Genomic DNA, 15,381 nt, shown 5'->3' on the forward strand with positions numbered 1-15,381 from the left:
ATGGCTTAAGTACACCAGATAACAGGGTCACTTATATTTCAAAATTAATAACTGCAGTCCAACGCAGGGCCTCTATGTTAGCCCAACTGTCAAGGGCAGATATTTAAACATCCCCAGAAACAATAGACATTGCAGATGTTCTTTGAATGTGCCAGACACAGGAGAACGTATTATTTTCTACTGTCCATTGTACAACCAGCTACGCAAATGCAAGCTACCTCCTTTTTTGGGTATCTAACATCACGGCACAATGAAAATATCAAATTCTATCTGTATGACATTAACCTGGAAGTAACTGCAAGGGTGGCTGAGTTTTTATCAATAGTATCTCATAGAGTGGTGAATGGCACTATTTAGCAGGAAGAAATTCCAATGAAAATCCTCGTTACATATTTTTACATGGCTGTTTATTTGTATATATTTCAAATTTTTATATATGGATGTTTTATGATAGCCTTTATTTGTAATGCCTAATAAAGGTTTGGTGAAGAAGATGGTTATGTATTTAAGGTGCAACAAGACTCTCTGGTTACGACTGGACATAATGCTAAATGGTTTATTGTTATGGGAATGAGCCCAGGTAAGTCTCTGCCATGCATGCCTCCCCCTTCCTTCTCTCCAAAAAAGAGATTGGAACTTTTCACCCTAAACTGTGGTTGATCTTAGTCAGTGGTGTGAGATCAGTGGACTAGTGGGACTAAGCTAGTCCCCCTGGTGCTTCCTTCCCAAAGCCCAGGAAACTTCTGCCCAGCTTAGAGGAGGAGGTGCGATGTTCACACCCTCTTGCAAGCTGGCACCTCTGGCCCTAATTGTTCCCCTACGAAAAAATTCCCCACATGCCACTGATCTTAGCTATGGTTTACTGGAACAAACCAGCTTCATAAACCATGGTTTGAAGTTGGATTGTTTCATTAAAACAACTTAAAGCTAACCAAAGTTTGTCCATATCTGGACAAAAGGGCAAATTGTTATTTGTAAAAAAGAGAAAGAAAAAAGAGGAAGCTTTCAGTGTCCTCCTAGTGGCTATGTTGAAGGAAGAAGGAAGGGGAACCCAAAGTTTGCCTGAGCTCATTGCCATAGTGATAAACTGTAGTTTATCATTACATTCAAATGAGGCCTCTCTTGTTTTTGCTGCAACTGACTTGCATGACTACTTACCTGGAAATCTCATCTATTGAGATGCAAAGACCATTTGGCTTCACTAAATGCGGCAACTGTTTTCTTTTCCTTTAAATATTGGAAATTTTCAAACAGTATCCACTCCTCCTGTCTTAAGGTGAATTGCTGGGACTAAATTTGAAAAGACCTTTTCTGTAATAAGACAAAACTCTGAAGAATAACTCCTCGGACACATTTGCAACTTGTTCACATGCCAAACCCAGAAGCAATTGCACCATCAGTGGACATCTGGAAGAAGCAGAAGGATGCAAGTCACTGAGGGAAGGGAACCCTCATTGCAGTTTGGTCAATTTTATATCATTCCCAAAACTGCAGAAAAGTGGTCAGCATTTCTTTGAATTACTTAAATAACAGCAGGGTTGCTGAAGATTTCACAAACATGGAAGGATGCATATGCCAAGTGTTTCACACAGAGTAGACCCACACTGAAATTAATGAACAGGATTAAATTACGGTACTTCTTGCTGGATTGAATCAAACAGACCCCCTCCCCCCATCATTATATAATTTTAGTATTAAACATCTTTGCTAAATTAACATCAGTTGTTTTTTTAAAAATACATTTGGCCTTAATGTCCAATTTTTGATGTGCATTCTTATTTCCAAATGGATACATTGCACTGTATTTCTGTGATATAGGGATTTCTGCACTGTTTCCTATCCAGGAAGCCCTACCCAGTGAAACTGCTAAAGCTGGCTAAACAACTCCAAAATGTGCTCAGTTGTCTTCACATGTTTGCTCCGAGACCACATCTGGCCCGCAGAAACTCCTGTGAGACTAATCTTTCTCCCTTAGGAAAACTGACCTTGGAAGTCCTGCTTTTAGCTCCAGTCTCATGTAATCTACCACAGCATAGTGATGAACTCTCAGTACCGAAACAAAGACCACAACCTCTTACTATAGACTGAATATTAATTTTATGCTATGTTTGTGCATCTATTTCAGATGGCCCTGTCTCCGTAGGAATGAGTATGGATATAGCAAGCATTGACACAATATCGGAAATAAACATGGTATAGTAGTGGTTTTTTTTCTTACTTCATATTGTATTAAGTATAACAGGAAACTCTTTCGTTCTCCTTTTGCTTCCAGCACCTTTGCTAGACTTTCAGAATAAGGAACAAATATCATTTAAAAAAAACAACAAAACACCTCACTAAAACACTTTGGGGCAACATGGCCATTTTAATTCATACTGCTAAGCTTGTATCCAGTGCTGTGCGAGAACAGCATTTCACGCACAAAAGGCATGTAGCGAGTTGCCTTTGAGAACCTATCCCTTTTGAAACTGCTATGAGTTAATAATAGTTGTTGTTTCCATACATATAGCAGATCAAATGAAAGGGGTATGTGTGTTATAATGTATTTAGTTAGCTGTCTGTTTTAAAGTGTGCTCTCTTCCTAGGATTACACAGCTACCATATTCCTAAGACAACGATGGACTGATGAACGCCTTTGTTTTGAGGGTAACAAGAGCTTAAGCTTAGATGGCCGCCTTGTGGAGATGCTTTGGGTACCAGACACCTTTATAGTGGACTCAAAAAAGTCTTTTCTTCATGATATCACAGTTGAAAACCGTCTAATAAGAATATATCCCAATGGAACAGTCCTTTATGCCATAAGGTATGCTCATTGCCCAAAGAGTGCTTTTTCAAAGAGCCCTTCTGGGATTGATTAGAATGAATTGTGACTGTTTTAAGTGGATCCTCTTTCACCAGCTACGTTGCTGATAATCATCATACTAGACCAGATAGATTCCTGATCCAGCTATTTGTTCCATACTTTCAGAGCTGCTCTCCCCTCCATCACAGTTAACGGGAAAGCTTGCTTGTGGGAGAGCTGTATCAGTTCTGTGCCAAATGTTCACCTAGAGGCTTTCACCATCCCTCGCTCACCTCTTTTCAAGTTCAGATGTTAACTGTCTCATCAGTAAATCCTCTGGCACCATCTTTTTAAAAGAAGAAAACAGGGACTGCTTCATGCTGCATATGTGAAGCCAACAATATGGGATTACATAGCCAGTGTGATGATGATTGACAATGTCACGTGGCTAGTAAGATCTGACTAGCTGATAATGTCATGAAGGCAGTTCATTGTGAGGACTGTGTTGCCTTGCCATCCTTCTCACTTTGATGGCCAGAGCAGATGAACTGAAATATTATAAACTATTTTCAAAATTTGTTTCTGTACAATTGGGGTAACCTTTTTCAGGATCTAAAAAGGGAAGAGTAGCAATTCCAACTGAAGCGCTTAATCTTTATCTATCTATATCTATCTATCTAGTAAATCCCAATTCAACTAATTTAAAAATACATTTACTATAGACAAAAAGCAAAGCAACATAGAAAGGGAAATGAAGCCAGGGATAAACAGGAAAATATGCTGTTGTTTCAATTGCGCAAACACAAGCAGTTACAGTATATCAGCCTTTCCCAACCTGGTGCCCTCCTGATGTTTTAAACTAGAGTTCTCATCATTCCAGGGCATTCTCCACACTTGCTGGGTCTCCTGAGGCTGTAATCTAAAACTTTTGGTGAGCACCAAGTTGGGAGAAGCTGCAGTAGGGTGCTGAGACAAAGGGGGATGATGGTGACTGTACTGTAATTTTGCATCGTTTCTATTTTATTTATTCCATTTATATACCACCTTTCACTTCCAAGGAGCTCAAGGTGGTGGACATGGTTCTCCCCCTCCCCATTCGATCCCCCAAAACAACCCTGTGAGGCAGGTTAGACTGAGAAGGAGTGACGGGCCCAAGGTCACCCAATGATTTGAACCCTGGTCTCCCAGGTCAGAGTCCAGTACATTGTGAGGTGGGCCCAAGAGACAGGGTCTTCAGCAGTAGTGCCATCATTGTGAAATGCCCTCCCAGTGAAGATCTATCAGGCTTCCTCCAGATGTGAGTTGAATACATTTTTATTCTGGGTGAAGCCTCCCAGAGTCCCTGGGGTAACCCAGGCAGCATGCATTATTTATTATATTATTATTACTACTACTACTACTACTACTACAGACCTTTGATGCTAAATAATTCTTCCGTTTTTTAGGCTGCTTACGCCTTTTAACTTACAATACTGCCGTTTTCTTACCTTCAAGCACTGCATTTGTTTTTAACCATTTTTGTTTTCCACCGTCTCATTTTTGCTAAGATTCAGAATGAAGTGGGGTGTAAATGAGTTAATAATTTCACATCTTTATTCCCTATCTGTCTTTTGACAAAAAACATCAGCCGATCTTTCCCCCCTAGCCATATGTTTTGCCTTTTTAAAAACAGCTCAAATAAGTAGGATAATTTGTTTCTATTTTCAGTGCTCAGTATGATGCATGGATGGTAACCATCTGTACTTTGCTTTTAAAGGATAACTACAACAGTTGCCTGTAGTATGGATTTGACTAAATACCCTATGGACAAACAGACGTGCACCTTGCAACTGGAAAGCTGTAAGTGATTTTATTACCTCTAACAAAGAGAGGGGCAGGGGGCAGGGAAGGGAGCCCGTTTGCAGGGACACTGGAGAGAGGGTGCTCCAGAGGAAGCTCCCAGGTACTGCTAGGCTGCAATCCTAAGCCCACTTACCTGAGAGAAAGCACCATTGAATTCAATAGGACGGTGTCGTGGGCTAGCTGGATGCAGAGGCGTGGTGGAAAGCAGCAGATGGGGAACCCCTAGGGGAAAGATGTCTCAGAGCCAGGGGATTAGTGGTGGAACGACACAGAGGGAGAAGAGGGAGCAGACTGGGAGGAGGTGATGTCTGAAGCGGAAGAGGCAACAGGGTTTAGTGGGGCAGAGTGGTTTAAAATCGGAAGCCGAAGTGGAGGCTGAAGAGGAGTGGGGGCAAGCTGCTGAAGAAGCCATGGAGTCCCCCCGCTCCTGCTGTGACCAGCTCCCCTGGTCTCCAAGGCCATGGAGAGGATGGAAGAGGGTGGAGGAAAGAGAGACAAGGTGAAGGAGCCTCAGGTGGATGGGGGAAGGAGTCTTGGAGAGTGGTGGGGAGGCGGGACTTTCAGTCCTCAGAAATGCCTTATTGGGGCAAGATCTACAGGGAAGAGTTGCTGCGATCACTAGGCCTGCAGAGTTTGGGTTTCTTTAGGTTAACTTCGCTGGCGCTGGGTGTTTTATTGCTGGTCTGCTCCTTGACAGCAGGATTTCAGCAGCTCTAGAATAATTAGTTGAGGCAGGATTTAGAAGTTAAAACCTCTGCAGCTGAGGCTCAGCATTCAAAAATATGCCTCTGAGTACCAGTTGCCAGAGAGAAACAGTGGGAGAGAACTCCTGTGCTCAGGTCCTGCTGGTGGGCTTTCATTGGCCAATGTGAGAGCAGAATGCTGGACTAGACAGGCCTTTGGTCTGCTCCAGCAGGGCTCTGCTCTTCTCTTAATGAGTGGCAGCCGTGTAGGGCTCCCACCCACTGAAATATTTCCATGTCAGTGCAAAGCCTCCACAGGAGCAGATGTGGAAAGTATCCGGTGAGATCTAAGCAGCCGGCATGCTTGCCTCTAGCATACAGAAGTACTTCAGCTGGACCTCTGACCACACAGAAGAGGTTGCTCAGCTGCACAGTAATAAAACATGCATTGGGCCTGAGAATCTGTGCGTATATAGAAAATGTACTTGTTTCTTTCCTGTTGCTGGGTGCCTTGATAATTCCAACATTTCAAATGAAAACTACTGTATCTCACTAGCCTGATGTTTTATGGTTTCTAACCCATGTAGGTTCTGAAGAGGCTGAGATAGGGTTGGATAGACTCATCGGTATCTGGTTCATACCAGTTTTGCATGGGGACAGGACTAACTATAATCTAATGTACTGATGCACGGTGGCAAAAATTTCTGATGTTACCCTCCTGCAGCCAAAACAAGCCAGAGTTTGGCTTCTTGTGATTTCTGAACCCGGGCTCATGCTTTGCTTCCTCCCCCCCCCCCAAAAAAAAACATGAGCAGCAAGGTAAGGACAAATATTAGCTACCACTTGTGGGTTTGTATGAAGCGAAGCGAAGCAAAGTAAAAGCAAAGCAAAGCAAAGCAAAGCAAAGCAAAGCAAAGCAAACCAAACCAAACCAAACCAAACCATGAGCTCAGGTTTGGAGCACATGACAAGCCAGACCCTGCCTTGCTTTGTCTGCAGCAACATCCAGAAGCGACACCATGGGAGCTTTGGGGCAGTATGCAGAAGCACGCTGCTCAGTCACCTTAAACGTGAGTTTGTTACAAACTAGGGTTTCGTATGGCATGCAAGCAAAGCCATGGAAGTGCTCTTCAGCCCTCCTGTTCTGTCATCTGGCCAGCTTGAGAAGAGGCTTCCCGGTTTGTTAGATCAGTTTTCTATGAAACCAAAACAGGGACACTGTGGTTTAAGCACTGCCTACAGTCCTGGTTTCCAAACAATACATTAAAACCATAGTTTGGCTTCTAGGCACACTTAAACCACAAGTTTCTGGTTTAGATTCTATGGGAAACTTTAAGTCATTGCATAAGAGAGGAGGAGGGAGTGTTTGAGCTCATTGCTTGTAGTGGTTAAGAGCGGTAGATTCGTAATCTGGTGAACTGGGTTCGTGTCTCCACTCCTCCACATGCAGCTGCTGGGTGACCTTGGGCCAGTCACACTTCTCTGAAGTCTCTCAGCCCCACTCACCTCACAGAGTGTTTGTTGTGGGGGAGGAAGGGAAAGGAGATTGTTGGCCGCTTTGAGACTCCTTCGGGTAGTGATAAAGCAGGATATCAAATCCAAACTCCTCCTCCTCTTCTTTCTGTTCTAACAAAGCACAGACAGTTGGGAGCCATGGTATAATGCCTCAACCAGGCCTTAGAACGTCTCAAGAAATGTTGTAGACAAATAAGACTGAATAAATATTTAAATCAGAAGAGCAATTCCTTGCTCGGTTTCATACAGAATTCTTTGGCATATTTTCATACACATAAGGTAGATTTGTGTATCTGACTGCATACCCTCCAACACTTCTCCTATTCCATAACAACAAACAAACAACATTTATACCCCACCCATCTGACTGGGTTACCCCAGCCACTCGGGTGGTTCAGGGAGGTCAGACAACTATATCCTCCAACATTTCTTAATTGAAAATAGGGATGTTCTAAGGAAAAGCAACACATCCTGGGATGAAATCAGGAACTGGGCCAGCTTCTGTAAATCTAGGACTGTCCCTGGAAAACAGACGCTTGGAGGGTCTGTGATTGTCAAGGCCAGTGCTCACATTTCAGCCTTTACAGTCAGGCAAAGTTATTACAAATGCAGTTCTTGACTGCCACTCTCTGCACAGCCAGGCTGCCTAAATCCCATTAATAAATCTGTGCAGGATTATAGCCACAAAGGCAAATTCTCTCCACCTCTCCAAATAGTCTCAGTTCAAGACTTCTGACCATTTAAAATATCTGTGCTTCAAGCTACATTTCTCTTCTTCTATAAAGCTGTGCCCTAGTCTTGTACAGCAATCTATGTTTCCCATGTCTTCTGTCTGAAAGCATCTGAATGTGCCGGCTTAGTCTTAACTTCTGACACCATTCATGCAAGCAAAACTCAATTGCACAATTATTCACAAAGTGGGCCACACATTCATTTTCTAAAACTGAGCAAATATTTGTTGACTTTATTCTAACAGAATTGGCCCTATTATAGCTGTTAGAACCTCCAAACCAACATTAGATGCCTCCAGGGAACATGAAGTTTATAGGGGAAATAAAATGATCCTGATGTTCCACCTTAAAATAAAAAGCTGTGGTATTGCCTAGTTTGATAAACATAGCCTAGTGGGGGATAAAATAAATGTCCAGAATAAAAAATGCTTCCTGTGTTAGAGAGGTGGATAAAATACAGTTTCTGTTGTGTAGGTTACATGCTCAGTTATGACTAGACCAGTGTTTCCCAACCTTTTTTGGGCAAAGGCACACTTGTTTCATGAAAAAAATCTCGAGGCACACCACCATTACAGCCCCGTGACGTCAGTGCGCAGCGTCACGCCGGGAGGGACATGAATTGCTAGCAAATTACATAATCACCTCCTTGAGGGCTGGCTCATCTTCTCCGAAGGCAGAACCCCATTAATTAACAGGACAGACTCACACCATAGCCAAGACGAGGGGGGAAAACCTCAGTCATGCACAGTCATGCACTTGTGGGGGCTAAATGAGGACGAAGACCGGGCAGAGAGCAGGGTTCAAATCACCCCACCTGGCCAGGACAATCCCTGGGTGCTCCCTTGGGCCACTCGCCTGACCCACCTCGCAGGGCTGTTGTTGCGAGGATAACACGGGGAGAACCACGCGCGCCCCCGGGAGCTCCTTGGAGGAGAAAGCGGGCGATGAATGCAATGCACGAAATATATGAGAGGCGACCAGGTTTTGCAGGTGAGGGGCCCCCGCCAGCCTCCGCTTCCAACACCCGGCGCAACGACGCTGAAGTTTCCCCCCGGGCTCGGCTCGGGGAGCAGCGCTGCTCCCCCCCGGCTCTCTCTGCCACCCACTGGGGACCCCCCTCACCTGCCAAGTCCGGAGCGCCGGTGGAAGTTGCATGCATGCATGCAGGGCGCCGCGTTGCCATTGCATTGCACTGCACTCCATGCAACGCCTGCACGCATGCATTGCCTTGCACGCACGCCAAGGGGTCTCCCCGCGGTCCGATGCGTCCCCTCTGGCGCGGATGCAGCATTGCAAAAATAAAAAACCCCCGACGCAGCCCTACCTGGGGGGCAGCCTCCGCCGCTCCGCCTCCGCGGGGATCCCCGGGCTCCATCCTGCCGCCCGATCTCCGCGGGGGCGCAGGCAGGCTGCGCGGGGTCTGCGCGGAAGAGCCCCTGCCCGGCCGCCCGCCGCCGCTGCGCTCATTCCATGGCCGGGAGAAGAGCGCTTCAAACAAAACGCCCGGCCCGCCAGGCCACGCTGGGAAACGTAGTTTGCGGGCGCGGAGCCCAAGGGCGAGGGGACTACGGATCCCGGCAGCCCCCACCGGGGACGGAGGGGGAGAGGCCGGGTGCAGGGATGGAGGGACGGGTGGGCGAGCGAGTGAGTGAGTGAGTGGCAGCCGCCAAGCCTTGGCCGAGAGCCAGGAAGGGCCTCCCCGGAGGAGGAGGGAGGCGCAGAGCGGGAGGGAGGGAACCCCAGGGGTCATCTAGTGACGGTGCCCCAATCGAAAATTTGACTTTTAAAAAAAAAACAACTTTCGAATTTTTTAATTTTTCCCGCAGCACACCAGGCAACATCTCGCGGCACACTAGTGTGCCGCGGAACAGTGGTTGGGAAACACTGGACTAGACTACATCATCGTAAGCTACTTCTCACAGATGACCCGGCCAAATATTCACTCTGAATCAGGGTCCCATATATTCTAAATTTCTCTTAACTTACTGTATTTCGTGATGAATTGGAATCTTTAGTCACAATATTGAAAGAGAAAAACGTTTTTAAAGGCTTTTTTTAATTCTAAGTTGAGTCATGGTGGGAGCAAGTCTCAAAAAAACTGTGTGCCAGGGGAGTGGCAAGGGCATTGCAAGGGCGGGTCAGAGGGAAACTTATTCCAAACTTTGTTTAGCTTGGTCATGTGACCTAGTAACTCAGCAGAATTTATAATAGTCAAAAGAGTGCTGCAAGCCAAACACTATTTATTTGCTGCCCCTCACCCTAAGGTCCTAGGACAGGTTACAGCATTAAAACGCAGTATTAAAAACAAGTCAAAACAAATGTTTTGTCTCCCCCCCCCCCGCACTCGGGCTGGCTCAGCCAGCATTAACCCTGCTCCTGAGCGGAGTTTGGAACAGGGGTAAATTACACTAGCATAATTTATCCCAATGTAAATTATGCTGGCTTCCTAAAATTTGGATTGATTTTGTTATTCAGTGAGGCTTGCATAGAAACAGTGTTTGATGGATTGCACCATATTCAGTTTGCAATGTTTGCTTTTTTTATACTATTAAGTGATGTACTGTCTATTTACATACACCATTCGCGCGCCCCCATTTAAAAAGTATTTTTATACAGCTTTACAAGGCGAAATGACAACCCCCCTCAAGGTGGTTTACAGGGAGGTGGTGGAGAACTCCATAATAGAATTTAAAATATAGAGAACAATGAACTGAAATTAGTAGCATAAATAAAAATCCCTCCCCAGGTGAGAACTGTAGTAATAAACAGTAAAAAAAAATAATTGTGGAAAGAGTTACAATTATGACTTTAAAGAGATACAAATCAACAAAGCCCTGTATTTATGCATTTCCCCCAGGAAGCAAAATAGATAAATAAATCCTTATGCACCTGAAAACAAAGGGTTTCTGAATGATACCATCTGCCATTCAACAAGCACACAAGTGTCTCTGGAATGAATGAAGGAAAAACATAGCAATGCAATAAAAATGGATCACATGACATTTGTTGCTCACTTTCTAGGGTAGGAGAATAAAGATCAGAAATGACTGAGCAATCTATAATGATCCAGTCCATATCTGTGTGGCACTTCCACCCTTCTTGGTTCAGTTTGAACAGTTGTTGGATAAATAGTGCTGTCTTCTCAAAATAAGCTGCAAATATCAGTGTGCCCTTGTCAAAACAGTCAATATGAATACGCAAAGGTTTCTAGCACCAAAAGAAAGCAAACAAACTCTTGTTAACTGGAAATAATGTGTACATCTGGAGGAAAACAAGTAATATTGCCAAAGGACTCTCAATTAGAAGCAGATTATAACAGGCTTTTGGAAAAGAGTAATGGCAACATTTGTAGCCGCTGAGTGCAGGATTTAGCAAACAGCCTCAGGATTGCAGACTTGATTGCAGTAATGGCCGTTATGACAGCCGGTTCCTAGAATGGCAGCAATAAACTAGAATAACCTCTACGGAAATTTCACACAATTTCATATTGCCTTAATATGCGCATAAGGACTGAACCTAGTTGAAAGGAACAGTTGTGTGGGCTGTTTTGGGAAGGATTAAATGCACCCTCTTAATTCTTCCCTTGCCATGTTGATCACACCTGTATTGCAGGTGTGACCTTCTCTTCCTTCCTTTCAGGATCTAAGCTATGGAGACAATTACTGAGGCATCCTCAGGGACAATTTTTTTAAAAATATGCACATTTATACTATCAATAACTATAACACTCTTGATTACAAGATCTGTTGCAGGTGTAACAGATTTGTAACAAACACAAATTATAATTATCCCTGCAAAAGCCTCAATAGTATACCATTCATCTTCTTTAGATACTAGAAGCAATGGAATAGGTATCATTGCAATCAGTGTCCAGATGGCATCATTCTCTCCATACCTTTCACACTGGATTTGTAGAGAGGGAGAGTTCTCTTTCTTCCTTAAGCAGCAGGTAAGGCGGTGGTGATAGAATAGAACATGGAAGGGAAAGCCACCAGTGTGTGTGTGCATAAATAAAATACACACTTGACAGTGTGCCCACACAAACAGGTGCAGAAAAATATTCTCACGCCCCTTTTCATTTCTAAATATTTATTTAATCTGAAACAGGCTTTTAAGGTATAAAAATAAGATGGGTCTGAAATTCCACCAGTGTGAAGAGAAAGAAACTAGGAAGCCCTTCTAACGGCAGCAACAAAAATCACTGAGTATGTTCTGCTCCAAAATACTCCTTCCTTCTATGTCCTGAACCCCTGGGCCTACCTGTCCACAAGTCAGTATGTCCAGTCCCAAAGCCCGGGGGTCAACCATACAAGCAAAGCCCAAAGTCCAGGAAATGCAGTCCAGGGTCAATCCAAGTAGGGAAGTCTGAGGTCCCCCACTCAGGAGACCTCCCAGAGTCAAATTCAAAGCATAGTCGTGCAGAGGCCCAGGAGCATCCAGGCCAAAGTCCATCAACAAGGGCAGTTGAGCAGACACAGCACCTCAGCTCTGCTTCCTTTTCATACTTTGCAGGCTGATTGAAGCATCTGGGGTTGATGAGGCATGTGACCCTCACCTGCTCAGAGTCTACTCCAGCTGAGGAATCACAAGCCTCCTGCCAGAGCTAATGAGCCCCACCTGGCCAGCTAGGGAGCTGGGCTATGGGCCCTTGCCTGCCTCAGCCTCCTAGAGCACCACTCCTGCTGTTCACTATGCCTCAGAGGCCACCATGTTCATGGGGACAGGGGGCCCTCTGGCTCTGAGGATGGGTCTTGCCGCTCTGGTTACTGTATACTGTCCTACATGCCCTCACCATCTGTCACCCTGTGAGTACTGCCTTCTCCATTCCCAGCTTGCCCTGGTGTGTCCTAGTCCCGGCTACCCCCCTCGCCAGGATCCTCTTCCTCCTCACTGCCATCCTGCCAGTTCATGGCATTCTAGAACTTAAAGGCCATACGCATTAAACAGCAGGAGATTCCCATGCAGACACAACCTTAGCTGGAAGGAAAGTTTCTGACACCAATCATCTGAACTGGGTTTATGGCACAGAATGTGCATGGACATGGCGGCTTCTCAGAGATCAGAGTTGTCAGAATATCTTCAGTGTAGCTTCTGTGAAGGACGAGGAAACGGTTGGTTTAGCAGCGATTAACAGGTGGAAAGGACGGAAGTAGCCAGGGGACAGACCAACATGGAAGAGGTTCAGCATCATCTACACTGGCTTGGTCATGTCCACAGAATGGAAGGTGGCAGGATTCCCTTCAAGGATGTGCTCTGCAGGGAGCTGGCTTCAAGCACCAGGCCTGTTTGGCAGATCAACTCTGCATTCCACAGATGTCTGCAAACATGACATGAAGGCTGGCAACATCAACCTCACTATGTGGAAATCCCTTGCAGATGACTGCAGTGCCTGGAGACAGTCAGGTCATGCATCCATAGCAGTGACCAGAGGAGGAATGACCACTGAGAGGAGTGCAGAGAGGAGAAATGCTGTGGTGCATCTTCAGCGGGGCAACCAGATGCCTTCATCTGCCCTGGCTGTAACAAAACATGTCTCTCCTGTATCGGTCTCTGCAGCCACAACAGGTGCTATAACCTTCCAACAGTTTGACTGCACTGACAAAGGCACACTCCTCCATTGTCTCCTGACACAGACGTATGCCAACAACAATCCTAGGGGCAAGAGATGATGGCAATGATTTCCCCACCCTTCACCCTAAGGTCCCTGGCTGGGATACAACAATTAAAACAGAACCTTAACAATACTATGGCACAGGGAACAGGCAGAGAAATGGGAAGTTGAAAGAAGGGGTGATATAAATATAAAAATATTTTAGAAGTTTGTCTGGCCAGATAGCCACTTAAATTCTGGAAACTTTGTGAAGGAATGGAATGCTATTCCTAAGTCTGCTCTAATAACTCATTTATTTAAAATGGGCAGAGGAAATAGGATAATGAGGCAAGGAGGAGATATTGAGAGAGGGAGCCATGGAACAGGGGCTTAATTTGGAGCGCAGGGTCACCAGTAAGCTAATGGCACACAGTTCTAGCTCTCCATTCCATTGGAATCAGAAGAGAATGTGGAGGTGTTGGAGTTTGGCAGCAGTGATTGACTGGATGGGGTGAATATACTGAGGCTGAACCCCAAAAAGATGGAAGTGCTGGGGCGGGGAAATGAGGTTTGGCTATCCCATGTACTGATTTGCACCAACTAGCCAATTCTTTGGATTCTAGTAGCCTGACACCTGTCTCCTGCCTTTTCCAAGGAGAGTTCTGAAAAGAAGGAATTTCACATTGCTTGTGTGCCTAAAATCGCCTTTGCAGCCACAAAGGGAATTAATAAAATTACAAATCAGTATTTATTTTCGCAGCAGAATATCATGTAAATCCCCTCATTATTCAGCTTTCCCTTGCTCTTTAGAATGTAGAGGGGGCTTACTGAAGCCAAATGGATGAGTAGCTCTCTCTTTAGTCTTCCGGGGCTTCAGGGAAATTCTTTGCTCTCCTTTGGCTATTTGCACAGTTGGGCGGGCTGAAACTGAAACATTTTATAATCTGTTTGATGTGACACTTCAAGCTGTTTTGCACATCAGCGTAAATGTCATTGTGCTGCAGACCTCAGTATACATCGCAGGACACCAAGCAGCAGTATTGATATTCGTGTTCATAACTAACATTTGCTGCAGCAACCGTTTGTATATACACTGCAGGGAAATGTGTGAAGACTGGGCAGTATTTTCAGAGGCCAATATAACAATATGACCTCCTTTGCAGTTGCCCGAATGGATAGCTTTCAGTGGGAAGTATTTCACTCTGAGCTTTACAGGATCAACTCTCACATCACAATGGGGGAAGAATTTCAGTTTAGTTCACGTTTACAGGTGAACTTACGTGAGTCACACTTTCTGAAACAATGCAGAACTGAAACAGAGCCATCTTTTGAAAGTTGTGCCTCTCCAAATTTTGCAATGCAGTTTTCAAGCCAAGTAATGTGTTCAAATCTACATATACTAGGGTAAGGTGTGTGTATAAATGCATGCATTAGTGAAAATAACATACAAAACCACATTCTATTTTTTGGGGGGGAACACTTTGCAAAAATGTGTATACGAGGCATTCCCACTAAAATGCTGATGAATTTTCATCAGAATATATATATATATATATATATATATATATATATATATATTCTAAAAAGTTGTACTCTGATGTAGAAATGTGGAGAACCAAATTTAAGATTGGGAAAGTGAGAAACTAAGAGAAACCAAAATGGAGGTACTTGCCCAGCCCTTCTCTCACAACATAGTGTTTGCATTGTCAGCGCAGGAGCCTACCTTTCTTCACTTCACAAAGTTACTAGCAGAGCAATCCTATATTCAGGATTTGACAGAAGTCATGATTCGCCCCCAGAACTCAAGGCATGCCTCCAGCATAAAACATACACTGATAACACCAGCAGAACACCCCTCCCCCCCGTGTAGCTGTTTTGTTGGTGAAGAGACACTAGCATTCTGGCCGATTCATATGGGAGGGGGATTTTTAGATCTACCCTTTCTTACCATGGAGAGTGCCAGCCTGTATGATTTTACACGTATTAAAAAGAAGTGTAAACCGACCTCTGGATCTGTGCATTTTAAGTTTAGTTATATTATTACTAAGTGAATGTTGCATTCATATATGAATTTAGACAGATAGCCACACAAGCTCTTTCAGATGGTCTTTAAATGAAATATCTCCATTTAAGGTGAGGGATGGGGAGTTTAAGCTGTGAAGATGAATTTTGGATTTAAAAATGGAAACAATTTGTTGTGCAGCTGTGTGAAGCATGGAATATTTAGAAGCTGAGGTC

General features: G+C 44.5%; 1 protein-coding gene across 2 annotated transcripts in view; it reads left to right on the forward strand.

The window, feature by feature from the left end:
* The window catches only part of GABRP (gamma-aminobutyric acid type A receptor subunit pi), a 45,032-nt gene that overhangs the window by 18,616 nt on the left and 11,035 nt on the right, over window positions 1-15,381 (forward strand). For both annotated transcript variants that reach the window (XM_081189503.1, XM_081189504.1), the window contains exons 4-6: window positions 2,126-2,193; window positions 2,586-2,803; window positions 4,539-4,621. In XM_081189503.1, coding sequence (XP_081045629.1) covers window positions 2,126-2,193; window positions 2,586-2,803; window positions 4,539-4,621 — 369 coding nt within the window. The remainder of the gene's footprint in view (window positions 1-2,125; window positions 2,194-2,585; window positions 2,804-4,538; window positions 4,622-15,381) is intronic.

This window comes from Podarcis bocagei (genome assembly GCF_964188305.1).
Source record: "Podarcis bocagei genome assembly, chromosome: 4".
NCBI lineage: Eukaryota > Metazoa > Chordata > Lepidosauria > Squamata > Lacertidae > Podarcis > Podarcis bocagei.